Source organism: Pelophylax lessonae (assembly GCF_965119305.1).
Source record: "Pelophylax lessonae genome assembly, chromosome: 6".
Taxonomy (NCBI): domain Eukaryota; kingdom Metazoa; phylum Chordata; class Amphibia; order Anura; family Ranidae; genus Pelophylax; species Pelophylax lessonae.
The window spans coordinates 262,940,983-262,962,431 of record NC_138773.1 but is presented as its reverse complement, the minus strand read 5'-3'; the positions used below and the strand labels follow the sequence as shown (position 1 = coordinate 262,962,431).

Here is a 21,449-nt window from a genome sequence, read left to right as displayed (position 1 = left end):
TGCTGATTAGGGACAGACAGGAAAAAAAAACAATTTGTGTCTGGATAGAATTGAGGGACAGGTCAGAGTGTGTTAGGCAGGGCGAGTTGTAGGCATTTTAGGGAGAGAGTCTGCTGATTTTTAGGGAAAGTGTGTTCTACAAACTACAATCGACATTGCTGTGTGGGGTGGGGTTTGCAGTCACCCGATCTACGATCTCTTATCAATCCTGTTAGGGAGAGAGTCTGCTGATTTTTAGGGAAAGTGTGTTCTACAAACTACAATCGATATTGCTGTGTGGGGTGAGGTCTGCAGTCCCGATCTATGATATTATAAATCCTGTTAGGGATAGAGTCTGCTGATTTTTAGGGAAAGTGTGTTCTACAAACTACAATCGACATTGCTGTGTGGGGTGGGGTTTGCAGTCACCCGATCTACGATCTCTTATCAATCCTGTTAGGGATAGAGTCTGCTGATTTTTAGGGAAAGTGTGTTCTACAAACTACAATCGATATTGCTGTGTGGGGTGAGGTCTGCAGTCCCGATCTATGATCTTATAAATCCTGTTAGGGATAGAGTCTGCTGATTTTTAGGGAAAGTGTGTTCTACAAACTACAATCGATATTGCTGTGTGGTGTGGGATAGGAGATAGGCAGGTGTCAGTGATCCACATCCATTTTGCTGTGTGTGGGCTGCAGTGAACACAATCTTTTTGGGGTGCAGTGAACACAAACTTTTTGGGGTACAGTGAACACAATCTTTTTGGGGTGCAGTGAACACAATCTTTGTGGGGTACAGTGAACACAATCTTTGTGGGGTACAGTGAACACAATCTTTGTGGGGTACAGTGAACAAAATCCTTTTGGGGTGCAGTGAACACAATCTTTGTGGGGTGCAGTGAACACAATCTTTGTGGGGTGCAGTGAACACAATCTTTTTGGGGTGCAGTGAACACAATCTTTTTGGGGTGCAGTGAACACAATCTTTTTTGCCCACTGAGGAGGAGGGAGAAAAGTGTTTCTATCAGTCACTGTGTGCAGCATTTTTCCTTCAGCTGTGCTGTGCTGAGTGACTGATCATACACTGCTGTGTTCAGTTCACATGTGCTAATATTGAGTGGTTTCAAAAATCATACACTTTTTATTCCACTATTCAATATACAGCCTTGGGTTAAAAAAAATTAAGTTGTGGCCTGCAGCAGAGCTGAATGATATTTGGGGTTTTTGGGGTTCATCTCATACTTCTGAAGATTTGAGGGTGCTGCCTGTTCCATACTCCCCCCTACTCCTCATCCAGCCTTTTAGGGGTACAAACAAAAGTACTTGGGGCCTAGTGTGGTTGTGTACGTGTGATATACATACACTTTCTTTGATCATATTTTCTATTCTGCTATTTAATCAAAAACCTTTGGGGATCAGTTAAATTGGGGGATAGTCTGTGTTGGTACGTGTGAGATCCACCTTTCCAAGTTTTTGGGGTTCATCTCATACTTCTGAAGATTTGAGGGTGCTGCCTGTTCCATACTACTCCTACTCCTCATTCTGCCTTTAGGGGTACAAACAATAGTAATTGGGGCCTAGTGTGGTTGTGTACGTGTGAGATACATACACTTTTTTTGATCATATTTCCTATTCCGCTATTCAATAAAAACCTTTGGGGATCAATTAAATTGCGGGATAGTCTGTGTTGGTACGTGTGAGATCCACCTTTCCAAGTTTTTGGGGTTCATCTCATACTGCTGAGGATTTGAGGGTGCTTCAGTCTGCCTCCTGCCTGTTCTGAACTCCTCCTACTCCTCATCCTGCCTTTAGGGTAGAAAAAATTGTAATCGGGGCCTAGTTTGTGTTTGTACATGTGAGATACACCGTTTTGTAAAATTTGTCCTATTCCGCTATTCAATATACACCCTTTTGGAGTGTAAAAAATTAAATTGCGGGATAGTCTGTATCGGTACGTGTGAGATACACCTTTTAAATTTGTTTGGCGCATCTCCTTCCACCGCCAAGGATTGCAGGGCGCTTCAGTTTGCCTCCTGTTCCCAACTCCTCCTACTCCTCTTCCTTATCCTCCCTTTAGGGTACAAAAAATTTGAATCGGGGCCTAGTCTGTGTTTGTACGTGTGAGATACACCGTTTTTTTTATCCTTTTTCCTATTCCGCTATTCAATATACACCCTTTTGGGGTAAAAAACATTAAATTGCGGCATAGTTTGCATATTTGACTGTCAGATACACCCGTGTGATACTGTTGTTGTTTTGTTCCGCTATTCAATAAACACCTTTCTAGGGCAAGATCATAAATTACAGAAATATGAGGAGACCGTCAAATAGGGGCCGTGGCCTGGGTCGTGGTGCTGCTGGTAGAGCTCCTGTTGCAAGGAGAGGACGTGGTCGATCTGTGCCAGCTACACGCACAAGTGAAACACCTTCCACAAGTGTGAGTAGGCGACAGAACCTGCATCAGTATTTGGTAGGGCATCATGCACCTCTAGACGTGATGAGGCCTGAAGTACAGGCGATAGTAGATTGGGTTGCTGACAGTGCCTCCGGTTCCTTCACATTGTCTCCCACCCAGTCTACTGCAGAAAGGTCAGAGTTGGCACCTGCAGCCAATGTCCAACCGTCTTTCACCACACCCCCTTGGAAATCAGGCAAGCAGTCTGAGCCCCAATCCATACAGCAGTCTCTTCTTCTTTTTGAGGACTCTGTCAGCAGGGTTTCCCAGGGCCATCCACCTAGCCCTGCCCCAGAAGTTGAAGAGATTGAGTGCAGCGATGCCCAACCACTTATTTCTCAAGATGAGTACATGCAAGGACCATCGCAGCATGTCTCCGATGATGACGAAACGCAGGTGCCAACTGCCTTGGCGTTCAGCATTGTGGAGACTGACAAGGAGGGCAGGGGTGAAGACTGGGTGGAAGATGATGTGGAGGACGATGAGGTCCTCGACCCCACATGAAATGAACGTCATGCAGGTGACCTGAGTAGTTTGGAGGAAGAGGCGGTGGTCGCACAGAGCCACCAGCACAGCAGAAGAGGGAGCAGGGTGCAGAAGCGGAGCGGCCGTGCCCTAGACACTACGCCCGCTACTGCCCAACGCAGCAAGGGAACGAGCGCACCAAAGTCAGCTCAAAGGAGTTCTCTAGCGTGGAAGTTCTTTAGAAAATGTGCTGATGACAGGACACGAGTGGTTTGCACCCTGTGCAAAGAGCCTGAAGCGAGGTATAAACCTTCTCAACCTGAGCACAACCTGCATGATCAGGCATCTAAGTGCAAAGCACGAGCTGCAGTGGAGTAGACACCTTCAAAACCAAGAAACGTCTCTGGCTCATCCTGCTTCCTCTTCTGCCGCAGTCTCGGCCGCTCCAGCCACATCTGTAGTGATACCGGCACCTGCCACCCCGCAAACAGAGGATCTGTCAGCAACACCACCACCTGGGTCACCAACCATCTCCACAATGTCCCGTGGAAGCGTTCAGCTTTCCATCTCCCAAACACTTGAGAGGAAGAGGAAGTACCCCCCTACCCATCCGCGATCCCTGGCCCTGAATGCCAGCATTTCAAAATTCTTGGCCTTTGAAATGCTGTCATTCCGTCTGGTGGAGACGCACAGTTTTAAAAACCTTATGTCGGTGGCTGTCCCACAGTACGTCGTGCCCAGCCGCCACTACTTTTCCAGGCAAGCCATCCCTTCCCTGCACAACCAAGTGGGGGAAAAAAATCAGGTGTGCACTGCGCAACGCCATCTCTGGCAAGGTCCACCTAACTACCGATACGTGGACCAGTAAGCACGGTCAGGGGCGTTATATCTCCCTAACGGCACACTGGGTAAATGCAGTGGCGGATGGGCCTGAGGCGGATAGCAATTTGGCGCATGTCCTTCCACCACCGAGGATTGCAGGGCGCTTCAGTTTGCCTCCTGTTCCTAACTCCTCCTACTCCGCTTCCTCATCCTCTACCGCCTCCTCATCCGGACAGCGTAACACCTTCACCACCAACTTCAGCACGGCCAGGGGTAAACGACAGCAGGCAGTTTTACAACTTGCCTGTTTGGGGGACAAACCACACACCGCGCAGGAGTTGTGGAGGAGCATGGAACAGCAGACAAATGAGTGGTTGCTGCCATCGAGCCTCAAGCCCGGCCTGGTGGTGTGCGATAATGGGCGAAATCTCATAGCAGCTCTGGGCCTAGGCGGTTTGACGCACATCCCTTGCCTGGAGCATGTGCTGAATTTGGTGGTGCAGAGGTTCCTTAAAAACTACCCCGATATGTCAGAGCTGCTGCAGAAAGTGCGGGCCATCTGTGCGCACTTTCGGCGTTCTCACCCTGCTGCTGCTCGCCTGTCAGCGCTGCAGCGTAACTTCGGCCTTCCCGCTCACCGCCTCATATGTGACGTGCCCACAAGGTGGAACTCCACCTTGCACATGCTGCAAAAACTGTGCGAGCAGCAGCAAGCCATAGTGGAGTTTCAGCTGCAGCACGCACGCGTGAGTCGCTCTGTGGAACAGCACCACTTCACCACCAATAACTGGGCCTCCATGCGAGACCTGTGTGCCTTGTTGCGCTGTTTTGAGTACTCCACCAACATGGCCAGTGCCGATGACGCCGTTCTCAGCTTAACTATCCCACTTCTATGCCTCCTTGAAAAAACAATTTGGGCGATGATGGAAGAGGATGTGGCACAGGATGAGGAGGAGGAGGAGGATGAGGAGGTAACATTTCCAAGGCTTTCAGGGCAGTCATTCGCAAGGGGCTCAGAGGGTGGGTTCCTGCACACACAAACGCCAGGGACACAATTGTCCAGCAGGGGCACAGTTCTGGAGGATGAGGAGGATGAGGAGGAGGAGCTGGAGGAGGAGATGGAACCATGTTCACAGCAGGGTGGCACCCAGGCCAGCTCATGGCCATCACTGGTGCGTGGCTGGGGGGATACAGAGGACAAGGACGATACACCTCCCACAGAGGACAGCCTTTCGTTGCCTCTGGGCAGCCTGGCAAACATGAGCGATTACATGCTGCAGTGTCTCCACAACGACCGCCGAATTGCCCACATTCTAACTTGTGCTGATTACCGGGTGGCCACGCTGCTGGATCCCCGTTACAAGGACAACGTACCATCCTTAATTCACTCACTGGAGCGCGATCGCAAGATGCGCGAGTACAAGCGCACGCTGGTAGACGCCATGCTGCTGGCATTCCCACCTGACAGCGGGGCCACAGTTGAAGCACAAGGCAGAGGAGGAGGAGGAGGAGGAGGAAGAGGTCGCCAACGCAACCAGGGCACCGCCAGCACCTCAGAAGGCTGGGTTAGCATGGCCGAAATGTGGAAAAGCTTTGTCAGCACGCCACAACAAACAGCAGCACCAGCAGCTCAGATGGAACGTCTTAGCAGGAGGCAGCATTTTACCAACATGGTGGAGCAGTATGTGTGCACACGCCTAGACGTACTGAATGAGGGGTCTGCCCCCTTCAACTTCTGGGTCTCCAAGTTGGGCACATGGCCTGAGCTTGCCCTTTACGCCTTGGAGGTGCTGGCGTGCCCTGCAGCCAGTGTATTATCTGAACGGGTATTTAGCACGGCTGGGGGCGTTATCACAGACAAGCGCAGCCGCCTGTCCAGCGACAATGTGGACAAGCTCACGTTCATTAAAATGAACCAGGCATGGATCCCACGGGACTTTTCCGTACCTTGTGCAGAATAGCGATGGATATCGACCTTACCCAGCCATTGTTCTATGTTTGCTCTTTCTCCCTCTTTTGGGGTGTACCCTCATTTAAAATTTGTGAAAAGAAGCAGTGTTGGCTACCTCGTCCTCCTCAGGGCCAGATTAACGTAGGGGCTATTGGAGCTGCAGCTCCAGGCCCCTACCTTTATATAGGCCCCGGGTTGGCCATATTCACTGTTACCGCTCTTCTGTCACTTGTAAACACAGAAGTCTGGCTTCTATGCTCGCTTCCCCAGGCAGCTCCCTCAGAACCTCCCCACACAGCACGAAGGCCGGACAAGGAGGGACAGTTGCAGATGCATGGATGTGTTTATGGGCTTCAGAGACAGCATCCCATGTTGAATTAGGCATGTATGGCTGCACCCTTCCTCCTCTGGGTGCATGCCAAGGCACGGCCCTTAAGGCCCTTCAAAATCCTCAGCACTAAGCCCATGATGCTCTTAATCCGGCCCTGGTCCTCCTCCACCGCTTTTTCCACCTACACCACCCATAGGTGTGCGCAGCCTATTGCATTAGGGTGTGCACCCCAAAGTTTAAATACACATGCATGCGTTTGCCTACATGTACATGGCCCCGTTACATTACTCTCCCTGCTGGCAAAGAGAAATGGAGCAGAGCAGGTCCGAGGGAGATCTTTCCCATCTCCTCACTGCCAAACAGAGCGATAATGCTATGTGCCCTAGGTGATTAGGGTGTGCCCAGGTACACCCGGCACACCCTGTGCACACGCCTATGACACCGCCACATCCACCACCACCACAACCTCCCTCCTACTCCATATGTGCCTCGTCCTTCAGAGATGAAGAACGTTGTTTTATTTTTCAGTTTTTTTTTTTTTTTTGTTGTTTTAAGTTATTTCCCTATCCACATTTGTTTGCAGAGCACTTGTCATGCTCTTAACTACGTTTTGCTGCCATTTGCAGCACTCTAGCCCTTTCCATTGGTGTTTTAGAGCCATTTTAGTGCCCGAAAGTTCGGGTCCCCATTGACTTCAATGGGGTTCGGTGTCCGGGAAAAGTTCGGCAAAAGTCCGGGACACGGACCCGGACTTTTTTTTAAAGTTCGGCCGAACCCGCCGAACACGGACATCCAGGTGTCCGCTCAACTCTAATCTTAATGAATTCTATGCATTAGGTAAAAATCCTTGTGTGTGTATGTAACAGCCCCCCGCATAGTTATCCGAGCCCCCTCAGTGCCTCAGCCGTCCAGAACTCTCTCTCCTGATTGGCTGAGAAAGAGTAGCAGCGCCATTGGCTCCCACTGCTGTCAAACTCAGCCAATCAGGAGAGAGATCAGCCAATCAGGAGAGAGGGGGGTGGGGCCAAATAGTAGTTCCGTGTCTTATTGGATACACGGAGCTGCAGCTCGGCTTGGGTGCACCCATAGCAAGGTGTTTACTGTGGGGGCACTCAACAAGAGGGAGGGGCTAGGAGCTCCAGCCAGGGACCCGAGAAGAGGATCCAGGCTGCCCTGTGCAAAGTCACTGCACAGAGGAGGTAAGTATGACATGTTTGTTATTTTAACAGAAAAAAAAAAATGAGACTACAATCACTAACTAAGATTTGGATCACTACTGCTATTTTTTTTTCTTCTAAAAAGCAACTATAGCCAAACTCTGCTGGTTATTTATAGCGGTCTGTGTCTCCTCACTTCTTCTCCTGATCAGTTGCTATCGAGAGAAGAAATGTTGCCAGCAGTTATACCTCTATTCTCACATCCACTAAAATAGAAGATGGAGTTTCACTGCAATTGCTGAATTATTATTACAAGTACTTATACTGTATAGAGCTTTCAATTTACACAGCACTTATATATCACTCAAATCAGTCCCTGCCTTTAAGGAGCTTAAAATCTAAGGTCTCTAACTCACATTCATACATACACATACTAGGGAAAATTTAGACAGGAGCCAATTAACCTACCAGCAGGTCTTTGAAGTGTGGGAGGAAACCAAAATACCCAGAGGAAATTCACACAGGCATAGGGAGAACCTGTGCCATTTTTGAGATTCAAACCGATGACCTTAGTGCAGCTAGGTGAAAGTGCTAACCACTTAGCTGCCATTATTTGCACCGACCAACACGTTGTTAACACTTTATGCTCATAGAGGTGGATGCCTTCTTCACATGTGCATGTTGTGGAAGTTTTATATAGCTTTTGTGGGAATGACTATAATCCTTAAAATCTCTACAAATGCTTCTTGTGGACCATGCAGAGACTAGCAATGACCAGAACATTCTGTTAATCTAAGTGACTATTCATGACTGTTGCATCTTTGGGTGTTTAGGCTAAAAACCAAAAGATCCCATGTAGAACACAGGTACATTATTCAGAAGTAATGATCTTACCTGATCCCGCTTTTTTTTAGTGCTTCTCCGGAAAAAATTAAAGAACCGTTTATCATCATTCTGCTTTATCTCCACATTCTGACAAGACTCTATAAGTTAAGACATACATATTACAAAGCAATTTTAAACAGTTTCATTGGTAGCTTTAAAGGACAATATTTTTTGGTGTCATTAAGAGCCAGTTCACATAGGGGCAACCCGACTTGCCGGGGCGACCTGTGAAGTCGCGGTGCACAGCGCGCACCGCGACCTCGGAGCAACATGCACGGACTTCATATCATTGAAGTCAATGCAGGTCGCTCCAGGTCTCCCCAAAGTAGTACAGGACCCTTTTTCTAAGTCGGAGCGACTTGTGTCGCTCCTATTAGAACGGGTCCTGTGCTAATCTATGGCAGGCGACCCACGGCGACTTGTCAGGTGACCAGGTCGCCTGACAAGTCTCCCCAGTGTTTTTCAAACATTCAAGAACAAATCACAGGTCTGATTTTAAGCAAACAGATTGAAGTAAGAGGACTAATCATATGACAGTAATCTCTGGCATGACCTGCAACCGGGGTCTGCTATATTTCATTGAACCTGCTGCAGGTCTCGATCATTTAGATGCAAATTTGCAACAAAACTACTAGCCTTCCTCAGAAGAAAAATGCTTGTAGTACCCCATGTTTCTAACAGTTGTACATAATGTGAAAAACTTAAAAAAAAAAAAAACAACCCAATCTTCCTTATAGCATCCTAAAGCCGCCAGTGGTGGAAGCTAAGCAGACCATATGGCTCCCAAAGTCTACTCAAAGCCTTTCTGTAATCTTTATTGAAATATCCATATTTACACCTATTTTTAAACTTCAAACAGAAATAAAAAGGAAAAAAAAAGGATTGCAATCTAAAAAGGGGAATTGCACTCCAAAAGGTAAGTTTCTCCCTCCCATAGTTTAGCTTTAATCTGAACCTGTGCTTTACCCCTTGCCCCATGCTGCATATAATTATCCTTTTCGTTTCCCTTTGTGGGTAAAGCAAAAGGTTTGCTTTAAAGATGGATAGGTACATATACCAAAATATTATAGGTGTCTGGCATAGGAAATAAGCCAATTTCCATAGCAGCAGCCATCCCAGCTTAAGACATAAAGCAGAGAAAACTATTTGAGGATACATTTAGAGATCTGAACAATCTGGCACTATGACCTATAGAAGTTTTTGTTTCAGAGAAAACCTACGTTTTCACAGGTTGACCAAAGGGCCGTTACTCTGCAAAGTATATAAGAATCTGTGCCTATTAACTTTCTATTTATTATGTTCTTCTAAAAGGTCACAAAAGAAGTAAGCTGAGACTGAAAAGAAGACTTTTTACACTAAAAATACTTGCCTTGTAAAGGTGGCAGTCTGATTTCTGTAGGAGATGTAGCTAAAGTAATGCAGAAATACATTTTATGTTAATAAAAATGCAAGAATCTATAATTTATTCAAGCATGTAAAAATAAAAATGGTGCAAACTTTGATGGTATGCAAATAAAGTTATCCAATATATAAAGTCAAGTTAAAGAGACCCTGTCACCAAATCATTAACTTCAACAACATTATTCCCATAAGAATACATGCATGTTATTTTAACTGTAGAAACCTAATTTTTGTAAATTCTCCTTGAGACTTCTTCTGGACATCTCCAACTTGGATGTGAGGTTAGCAGCTCTATCAGACAAATAACACTTTATAGTATTCTTCTTTACTCCTCCTATCACCACAAAAAGTAAATATAAAGGTGGTCAAGGGAAGGGAGTAGGATTTTCTGAAGTGACTACACCAGGATTTCTCAACCAGGGTTCCATGGAACCCTAGGATTCCTCCAGAGGTTCTTAGTGGTTCCCAATAAGCAATTTCTGCCTCTCAGATAAGTTCCCACTGATACCATTGATCTTTTTTGCTATTTGTAAGGGGGTCAATGACCACAAGTGTAACATTCTTCCTACTCACCATCACACTAACGTATCAGGAGTTGTAGTAATAGTAATTTTTAGCAGGGGTTCCCTGAGACAAGAAAGTTTTTCCAAGGATTCCTCTGTGTTGAAAAGGTTGAGAAAGGCTGCTCAACACTGTAGCAAGTTCAGAAGTACATTGCAAGTCAAATTACATTTTTTATGGAACAGAAAAATGCTAGAAGCAAGCTTTTTAAAATACTTGATTTTTCTATGCATCTACTAGAGCTGCATGATTCTGGCCAAAATGAGAATCACGATTTTTTAGCTTGGAATAAAGATCACGATTCTCTGTGTAACAAAAAAAAAATTGGGATAACTTTACTGTTACGTTTTTTTTTATTCATTAAAGTTTATTAATTGCGTTTGAAAGACTGCTGCGCAAATACAGTGTGACATAAAATATTACAACAATCGCCATTTTATTCTGTAGGGTCTCTGCTAAAAAAATATATAAAATGTTTGGGGGTTCTAAGTACTTTTCTAGCAAAAAAAACTGATTTTAACTTGCAAGCAACAAGTGTCAGAGAAAGGTCTAGTCTTTAAGAGGTTAAACTTCCTTTCGCCCTGGCAGAGGGAAGGAAAAGATACAATGTAATCATTTTGTTTATAGTTACTGGGAGACTTAATGCTGATAGGCGTTTGCGGGAGGAAAGATACAATGTAATCATTTTGTTTATAGTTACTGGGAGTTTTCCACAGCTGTTTTCTCTGCTCCCTCAGCTATGCAAAGAATCGAGAATATGTCAGGTTTAGATCGTCAGGGGGGGTGAATCGAGATCGCGATTAATCGTTCAGCTCTAGCATCTACCTGAATTTTTCGAACGCTGTAACAGGGTCTCTTTAAAAAAAGAGGTAAAGATGGAAGAAAACATGACCATGCAAAAAATATATAAGACATATGAACTTCACTCACAAAAACACGAGGAACTAGTGTTTTATTTCCAAAAAATAAAGAAAACAATTTAAATAGTTGGCTTTTATCCAACAGTGTTTTTATCTTTTTTTAGTATGAACACTAGTTCCTGCATCTGACCCACATTTACAATTTATGTAGGGTAGAAATAAGTCTGGTGATGCAAGAAAGGGGCAGAGGACCTTACAATAAAATGCAATGTCTTCTGAATACTCAGCCAAGCATGCCTCCCATGGATGGTCTTCATCCATTAACTTGCTGCATTGTCATCCCTTGAGCACTGATTAGATCACAAGGACATCATTGTTTAGACATTATTCATCAGTTAAATGTTATTTTAGATGGGTTTACATTAACCAGAGCCCTGATCACAGTGTATAACAATTTTACCTTTACTCTGATCCAAAGCGTAGAGTTCCCTCAAACCAAGGTCATTGAGAGACTTTTTGATGTCAAGGGTTCTCTGTGAGTTATAATCTTGTAGGAGTACTGTAGTCTCGGGATCAAATTCACATTTACTGCAAATAGAGGGAATGTGATCTTGCAATGGAACAAAAGGACTAACTCTCATCACCGTTTTCTGTGTTCTTTTATAGTTGATGACAACTCGAACAGTTTGCTGAAATATGGAAATAATATTTACTTTAGGTGCATTTGGTAAAGCAATCTTTGGAAACACAACTGCAATCATTCAAAAGGTATAGGGAGGGGGGAGGGATTTCCAGGCTCAAACCCCACCCACCTTGAAATCAACCACCATGCTTGTGTGATATATTGCTCTCCAGTCTGGCAGTACGGCTATAGTCCCTGCACTGATGTCATTTGGCAAAGAGAGCCAGCAGTGTAGAGTTAGGTGCTTCTTCACTTTGGTAAATAATAAAGACCAAGGTAAGAGGCACCCTACTCACACGGACACAAAAAGGTAAGGTAAGGTGCATCCTACTCCCACCGTCAAAATTGTAAGGTAAGAGGCATCCTTCTCCCAATGACGTTAAAGTTAAGGGCATCGTGCTCTCACCTACACTTAAGTATGGGGCACCTTACTACCACAAACACCAATGAAAAGTGCATCCTACTTCCACTTGCACCAAGGTAATAGGTGTCCCACTCCCACCGACCCCAAAGTAGGTTACAGCCTCCTCCAATTCATACTAAGGCAAGAGGAATCTTACTACCACTCACACCAAGGTAAGATACATCATACTCCCATTGACACCAAGGTAAGGAGCATCCTGCTCCCATTAAAACCAAAGTACGGGACATTTTTCTCCCACTAACACCAAGTTAAAAGGAATCCTTCTGCCACTGCCAAAGTAAGGGCCATCCTGCTCCTACCATTACCAAGTTATAGGGGAATCCTGCTCACATCAACATCTAGGTAAGGTACATCTGCTTCTGACATGGAAAGTGCAGTTATATTTTAAAATAGAACTGTATCCTGGCTATAGGCATTAAGCTATTTAAATATGTTTTTCAAGCAATAAAATTTTAAAAGAACTCTTTACTGACCTCTTTGGCTGCAGGCACATGGAAGTACCTTCATCTTTTCTGCTACCTCTCCTCTGTTACAGCAATAAATGGTCTTCAATACTACGTCACTTCCATACGTGCCAGATGCCTGTGTGTGACATGTTGGTTCATTTCTTCAAACCTCTACATCACTGAGCGGTGATGAAGGGGGTTGGTTTAAGGAGGATGTAAGTAACCAACATACTTCTAAAAGTGTTGCATGACAAATAGGTTTTCTGAGGATGCAGGAACGGAGGAGCGGTAGGAGAAACCCAGAGGAGGACAGTATAGTCTTCTACTACAAGGACCTGCTAGATTAACACATTAAAATGAAACTAAACCCAATTTTTTTTACATTTGAATCAAGGGTGTCCATACTTGCATATATTGTATCAGCACCCCAGTGGCTAAATAGCACTTTCACTTGGCAGCATTAGGGTCATCAGTTCGAATCCCAACACATGATACTACATGCCTAGAGTTTGCATGTTCTCCCTGTTCCTGCGTGGATTTCTTCCCACACTCCAAAGACATGCTGATAGGTAATTGGTTACTGCCTAAATTGGCCCTAGTATATGTATGAATATGAGCTAGGGACCTTGATTGGACAATGTAAGCTCCTTGAGGGGAGGGGCTAATGCGAATGTGTGTATATATATATATATATATATATATATATATATATATATATACACACATATACACACACACATATATAGAGGGTGGAACCAAAGGACAGCGCTCGGAGGTGGGCAGGGGGTGGAGACAAGGGGTGACTCAGAAGAGGGGAGTACCTGCACCTATTCCCGGAGAAAAAAAGCCCCATTATATATATATATATATATATATATATATATATATATATATATATATATATATATATAAAAAGCACTGCATAAATTGACGGCGCTATACAAGTACTTGCAATAAATAAAAAATATAGCCTGCTTCCTTGAGAGTTTCCATTATTGTTTGCCACCAGGTCCCAGAGTCGCTGTCCCCATCTCCTATCCTTTAGCTTGCCGCTCCTAAAAGAGGACACTTGCGTCTGCATGCTCTCGGCCAGGGCTGTGTGCGTTTATTGAAGCACACTGTGCCCGGCAAGCCACACCTTCGCTCCCTTCAGCTGAGAATTTGACAAACAGCTGCAGGAGCCCATCAATTCTCTATCACTTCCTCTCTGCAACAGGTCGGGCAGGACCCGGAGGTGGTGACAAGAACAGCAGATACGTGTTCGGTTAGCAGGGGGAACTCGGGATGGGGGGGATTGGAGTGGGATTGTGAATGTACTGGAATGTTTTTTTTTTTTTTTACCCCAATGCTGTAAAAGCATTCGGGTACAACATGCTCAACTTTTAGAACTACTTCAAGAATATGTAAAAATTTTAACACCTATATTCGGGCCCCAGTTGCATTTTAAGTTTTGCACACATTACATCTCAGATTTTGAATTTTTAGGGTGAAAAGGGGCATCTAATTTTGAAGTTAGAATATTTCTATTAGAACAATGAAAACCGGTTTGCCCTTTCTCTCCTAGCTGCCAACCTATGGGACCAAACCGAAGCAGGCAGGCTTGTGAAATATGAACTTTATTATTGTACACAAACAAGTAAGACACATGATAGAAATGTGAGACTCCCATTGCTAACATGAGATGCTGAAACTATAAATAAACTCCCAAGCAAATATTTTAAGAAAGGAAACTCACCTCTGGCATTGTTGGCCCGGGCTTTTTTTGTCTGTCCTCCGCATTTTTAGCTTTCAGGATAACTTTTTCTACCTCCAGCATTCCAATAGGTGTGTTTGGTTTAAACTTGAGCAGGTTATTATCTGCTGAGAGAAGTTCCATTGTGTAGGTGGATGGGTTCAAATGATACTGTCCACAAAGGAATACAAGCAGGTCCATCATGGGTTTGCTGGTAAAAAAAAAAAAAAAGAAGAAGAAGAAGAAGAAGAAGAAGAAGAAGAAGAAGTACAGTTTATAATAATGACAACTGATTAATTATTGTTTTGTGATTCAGATATTTTTTTCACTCTTTCACTATCCATGGTTTCTCAATTTTGGGGGGGACAACCCCAATAGGAGAACTTCACACAAAGTTAAGAATTAAAGCCCAACTCTGGACAAATTTTTTTCCCCCAATGCAGTGGGCAGTGCCTGCACTTCATGGGTTAACTCTTCGCCTTGTCTAGGGGTAAACACAGCACCTCAGCTCACCTGATCCTTAGGAAAACGATGCTCCCCCACGTCCAGCAGTGGACTGTTCTTAACGTCTTCACTATGGACATGATGACGTCAAGAACAGCCCACCGCACAAGACCGCTGGACCGCAGGGGGGAGAAGCGGTCTTGCACTGGGAGGATCGGAGGATTAGGTGAGTATCTGGGCTTTCTGAACCCCTTGACCAAAACAAGAAGTTAATCCATGCAGTGCGGGCCTAGCTGTACTGTAATAAAAAAAATTGCCTGATTTCTGATTTTAGTTTTTACATTCTTTAAAAATAGTATAATCGCCCATTTTTATGTCTCTTGATGACTGAGAGCAAAAGCTCTGACTTGTGTCCCCAGGTTTGAACATCTGATGTGATAGTTACAAGGGGCTTCGGTTTTAGTTACAGGGATTCTCATTTCCCTGTTGGATTAACCTATTTATAGAACATGATACCCCAACATTTCATATTGCTGATACATGTCACATTTTACAAAGTACTTGAGTTAAAAAGTATTTTGTTCACTTTGCGTGAAATTCCTGGTCTCCATGCTTTCCTATTTCAAAATGACTATGCTAAGGCAAAGAAGTACATCCTGCCTGTCCTCCAGTAGTCAGACTTGCGCTGACACATCCCCCTGAAAAGCTATTCACTGGGAAGATCAGTGTACGGCTGTTTCTCCACCCCCACCTCCTCATTTCCTAAGCCTCCTTTGCTGCTGAGAACAGAGGCTATGTGATTGCTTATATAAAATTAAGAGAGTTTTTTTTTTTTTTTTTTTTTTTTTATATACACACACACACTCACACATACACACACACCAGTTTTCCATTTCTACTTTAAACTGCATTGGTTGGTTTACAAGGTAAGAGTTCACATATCATTTAAGTATTCTATTTTCCCCTCCTCCCCTTGAAAAGCACACCACTGTGTACATATGCAGTGCTTCTGTGTGTTTTTTTTTTTTACACAGCGATACAACCCTCCCAAAAAACCCACCCACCAAATAAACATTTTTTTCTAGCACACTTTTACAAGCAAGCAACCAAACAGCAGAGTTTAAACCTTTGTGAAATTTCTGTTTACCCCTATTAGCCAATCAATGGAGAACGTGCACTTATCATTCCCGCTGACATCTGTTCCTGGGTTTTGGTTACCATTATCCACCCGGCTAATAAAACGTCTTATTTACTTTATATTAAGTTCAGGTATTTTCAGATTATCATCTTGTCTTGGCATGGCAAATTGTGAAAGTTTGGCTTGGATTCAGGCATGGCATTTTTGGATTAGGAATTTGGAAACTAATCATATTACATATGATAACACCCCCCCCCCCCCCCCAAAAAAAGGAGAATAGAAAATTAATGAAAAGCAACCCCACACAGCACACACTCCCCTTATCTTTACTTCTGTGATACTCTGATCAGCCACTAGTTGACATCCCTACTAGTAGAGAAGAATACAGTGGGGATCGAAAGTTTGGGCACCCCAGGTAAAAATGGATTTTTGTAAAATCTTACCGTAAAATCCTTTTCTCTTAGCTCATCGACAGACGTAGTCCTCGGTGATACACCACCTTCGGGTTATGTTACCTCCGCAGGAGCAGGACTAGACAGGAAATTAAAAAGCTCTGGCCACACCCCAGGGGCAGTCCCAGAGGGTATATCCTCTCTCTCTCTGCCTCAGCAAATCAGTTATGTGAAAAAGCAGTGCTTAGAGAATTTAACCCAACCCAACTCCAAAACAGAGGGGCGGGGACTACGTCTGTCGATGAGCTAAGAGAAAAGGATTTTACGGTAAGATTTTACAAAAATCCATTTTTCTCTAGCGCTCATCGACAGACGTAGTCCTCGGTGATACACCACCTTCGGGACGTCCCAGAGCAGTATCACAACTGAGGGGTGGGAAAATGGAAATTAAATCCCAATCTAGAAGGCCCAACCGGTGCCAACTAGAAGTTTACAATGCTCATCCTTAATGATGAGACTCAACAAAAAAATTTTCAAACAGAAAAAAACCCTCGAGGTAGACCACCGGTCTCCTCAAATTGCGGCCTGCAAAACCTTGCGGCCAAATGAGGCATCCGCCGATGCCGTCACATCAATTTTATAGAATTTAGTAAAGGTATGTACCGACGACCAAGTGGCCGCCTTACATACCTGGACCACTGACGCCTGATGGCGAAAGGCCCAGGAAGTACTGAGCGCTCGAGTGGAGTGCGCCCTAACAGGGAACGGAGGACTCTGACCCTTAATAGAATAAGCCTGTACCACCGTTTGTCTAATCCATTTGGCAATGGTCGCGGCAGATGCAGGCAAACCCTTTCTGGGGCCATCCGTGATCACAAAAAGTGAATCCGTCTTACGGAATGATTCCGTAGCTTTCAGGTATACCCTGATTGCCCGAACCACATCCAAGGAATGCAACGCATGTTCCCGATGATGCTTGGGCTGAGGACACAAGGAAGGTAGTACAATATCTTCATTCAGATGAAAATCTGAAACCACCTTAGGAAGAAAAGATGGCTTAGGATGAAGTACTACCTTATCCCTATGAATCACTAGGTATGGGGACTGGCATGATAATGCAGCCAGTTCTGACACCCTGCGAGCAGAAGTAATAGCCACCAAGAAGACCACCTTCTGGGATAAAGTAAGCAAGGGAATCTCCCTGATGTTTTCAAAGGGAGGTTTCTGTAGAACCGACAAAACCAAATTAAGATCCCAGGGCGGTAAGGGCTCGCGGACTGGAGGAGCCAGGTGCCGCACCCCCTGGATGAAATTCCGCACCAAGGATTTGGTAGCTAAAGGTTTCTGAAAGAAGATTGCTAATGCTGAAACTTGACCCTTGATGGTGCTCAAGGCTAGCTTCTGCTCAACCCCTTGTTGCAAAAAGGCCAATATTCGAGACACCGAATAGGTACGTGGAGGAAATCCTAAAGATTCGCACCACGCAATATAAGTCTTCCATGTGTGATAATAGACTTTGCTAGAAGTCGCTTTCCTTGCTTTAATAAGGGTAGGAATGACTGAAGTAGACAAACCTCTGTCCTTCAGTACTTGGGTCTCAATGGCCAGGCCATTAAAACCAGCGACTGTAAAGCACGAAGGTAAATAGGTCCTTGAGACTACAGACACTCCCTGAGACGAAGTTCCCACGGAACGTCTGCGACTAACATGTCCAAGTCGGCCAGGCCGGCTTGAAGAGGCCAGCCTAGAATTTCTAGGACCACTGGCGCTGATTGGATCTGAACCAGGCGTCCCTAGAGCTATCTGGCCCCGACCATCCGAGAAAGTCTGGTCGTTTTCTGTTTCCACACATTTATCAGATACCTGATAGTTATCAGGAAAGGTGATCTTTTCTGGTTGAACCTCAGGGACCGAAGTCACCCGACTAGAGGCTACTTGGCCTATCTGGTCAATCAGATCCGATTCCTGTGAGGTATCGGGACTAATCTTAGGAAAAGGTAAAGGAAAAGATCTATACAGGGAACGGTAACTACCGCTTCCTGTACTTAAATGTTGGAAGGGAAGAATCGCACCGGTAGTAGTGGTTGATGCTCGATCTAATGTCCTGAATACCGGTGAAAACGTCCCCCCACCCTGAAATCGGGTGGGGGCGCACCTTCAGGCTGTGTACTCCTTTACTTCGGGTTTGGCTGGGTTGGTCCTCTGCTTGTCCGACCAGCCCTTCTTGAACCCTCCTGGAGGAGTCTTGCCTTTCCCGGTAGTACCAGCCGGGCGCCCTTTATGGGCGGTAAAGAAAGGTCCTCGCTTGTTGCGAGGTTCCTTAGCTTTTGCAGCCTGTGGCAAAAAAGTACTCTTGCCCCCGGTGGCATCCTTAATGATTTCATCTAGGTTGGCTCCAAATAGACGATTCCCCTGGAAAGTGAGATTGGTCAAAGTCTTTTTGGAACCTAGGTCAGCTGACCAGCATTTTAACCACAGCACACGTCTGAGGATCACTGCTAACTTAGATGCATGCCCTAACAAGGGAGTAGTGTCCAAGGCTGCGTCACAGATAAACCGTAGCCCTTGTATGATCTGTTCTATCAAATCAGATGTCTCCTGGGGAATATCTTTTCCCCTAAGATCTTGGCGTACCATTTTCGCCCATTCTGTAAGTGTCTGGGAAACTAGACCAATAACAATTACTGGTCTAAATGCTGACCCTATCAGAGAAAAGATAGTGCGGGACTCCGCTTCTATCTTTCGATCCACCGGATCCTTAAAGGACGAAGTGTCCTCCACTGGAATAACCGTGGCTTTATTCAGCCTGGAAATAGGCGGATCCACAACTGGTGGTACCGTCCATTTCTTAATGATGGATTCCTCAAACGGATAGCGTCTAGCAATACGCTTGGAAATAGTAAAGGTACGTTTAGAATGTTCCCATTCTCCTTTAATCTGATTTCCAAAACATTTAGGTACAGGAAAAGCCTTCGCCGTCTTGATGGGCTTATTAGTCCCAAAAGGCCTCTCTGTTTCAGTTGCCTCTGCCGGTAAAGCCTCAAGTTTTAAGGTTTCTTGCACTGCCACAACTAGTGCGTCCACCAATGCTTCTTCCTGAATTATAGCAGGAGAAGAAGCGTCCTCCTCACTGTCTGAGGGGGCTTTACCTGGGATAGCAGCCCTTGCAGAGGAACCTGCAACTGCAGTGACCATCTCTGAATCAGAGTCAGAGGTGTCAGATAGTATAGGGGTAGGCGGGGGTCGCTTCCTTGACCCCCGTCCCTGACAGGCCGCCTCCACCCGAGCCACCATAGACTCCAAAATTGCTGTAAATGACTCTATACTCTGTACACCGGCGGGTCCCGAGGCCCCCTCGAGGGAAACAGGTGGGGGAATATGTGTGGCAGGGTCCATAATAACTCCAGTTACTTCCTGGATGATATAATTCAAAGTAAAGAAAAAACTTTTTTTTTTTTTTTTTTTTTTTTGACCCTCAGCGCCACAAAAAAAAAAACCCCTTAGTGTTACCTGCTAGGGATCCCTATCGATCGAGAGAGAGAGAGATAGACCCCCAGGCTCACCACTTGATGTTCAGAGTTGAACTGCAACAGCTTACAGCGCTGTCTTAGACAAACAGGAAGTCTTTTGGCTGGCTGCCCAGGAAGAAAGGAGGCGGCTCCGCCCCTCTGCACGCCTTCCGGCGCCTCCCCCAAGCTCCACGAGGTGTAGAATCACCTAAAACATGGCCGCCCCCATGCTGGAGACACGAGGCTACGCCAAAATGGCGGCTCGTGCGATCCAGCAAAAAAAATGGCGGCGGCCTGTGCTGACTAGCGGTGTGCTGCAGGCACACAACACTCTCTCTGCATGGGGATATGGCGTGGTTGGCGGTACCGGCCCTGGCGGACCGCATGGCCATTCGGGAGGCCTGCTATTAGCTGGAGATCTGACTTGGAAGGCAGTCTACATGTCCATGGCTTCTGACTGGTAGGTAGCTTATACTTAACCCATAAGATTCCCAGAATGCCACAGATTACATCTTTAAAAACATGTATACAATAGATTGTTAGCTCCCAAACCAAGCCTCCTGGCTTTTTGCACACATAAAATCACACTCAAAGTAGGAGGATTTGTGACATGTTATAGGATAGAAAGAAACTCTTTCTTACCATACAGAGAGGGGCCCGCGTTCACCACAAAACCCGTCAGGGAAAAAGGGGGAACATACTACTCACCATACCGGAACCAGGCGGGCACCAACTCCTGACAGTACCCCTCTCCACCAGGGCGGGAGGGCTGTCGACCGATACGGACGCCGTGACTCATGGTCTTTGGCGTTTCAGCGAGACGTTTAACTCGCGGGTTCAGTCCTTTTAATGGGACTTTGTCGCGGCCGACCCAGCGCGGAGCTATGGCCTGCACGCGCTCGTAGGCTGAACTGGGGTGACCACCGGATCTCAACATCCAGCCCGTCGCCCAGTTCAGCTTTCTTGCTTGAAGATCTCACAGGAACACTGGAGAAAAAAAGCTGTCCAAAAATCCTTTTAGAAAAAAATTCTTGCCAGGACCTAAGATCCCAGCAAGGTATCTAGGTCCTTACTCCTAACTAGACAGAAAATAACTGATTTGCTGAGGCAGAGAGAGAGAGGATATACCCTCTGGGACTGCCCCTGGGGTGTGGCCAGAGCTTTTTAATTTCCTGTCTAGTCCTGCTCCTGCGGAGGTAACATAACCCGAAGGTGGTGTATCACCGAGGACTACGTCTGTCGATGAGCGCTAGAGAAAAATGTGTGCATAAAGAAGCCAAGGAAAGAAGGAAAAATCTCCAAAAGGCATCAAATTACAGATTAGACATTCTTACAATATGGCAACAAAAGTTAGATTTTATTTCCATCATTGACACTTTCAAAATTACAGAAAACAAAAAAAATGGCGTCTGCAAAAGTTTGGGCACCCTGCAGAATTTACAACATGCACTGCCCCCTTTGCAAGGCTGAGACCTGCCAGTGTCATGGATTGTTCTCAATCATCGTCTGGGAAGACCAGGTGATGTTAATCTCAAAGGTTTTAAATGCCCAGACTCATCTGACCTTGCCCCAACAATCAGAACCATGGGATCTTCTAAGCAGTTGTCTAGAAAACTGAAACTGAAAATAGTTGACGCTCACAAAGCTGGAGAAGGCTATAAGAAGATAGCAAAGCGTTTTCGGATGTCAATATCATCAGTTCGGAATTTAATTAAGAAATAGCAGTCATCAGGAACAGTGGAAGTTAAAGCAAGATCTGGAAGACCAAGAAAAATATCAGACAGAACAGCTTGTAGGATTGTGAGAAAAACAATTC

General features: G+C 45.3%; 1 protein-coding gene across 1 annotated transcript in view; it reads right to left on the bottom strand.

The window, feature by feature from the left end:
* Positions 1 to 21,449, bottom strand: part of COBLL1 (cordon-bleu WH2 repeat protein like 1) — a 259,317-nt gene that overhangs the window by 53,270 nt on the left and 184,598 nt on the right. The window contains exons 4-7 of the mRNA XM_082260783.1: positions 14,154 to 14,361; positions 11,327 to 11,555; positions 9,414 to 9,452; positions 8,054 to 8,142 (exon numbers count right to left, since the gene is read on the bottom strand). Of these exons, the coding sequence (XP_082116909.1) occupies positions 8,054 to 8,142; positions 9,414 to 9,452; positions 11,327 to 11,555; positions 14,154 to 14,361 (565 nt within the window). The remainder of the gene's footprint in view (positions 1 to 8,053; positions 8,143 to 9,413; positions 9,453 to 11,326; positions 11,556 to 14,153; positions 14,362 to 21,449) is intronic.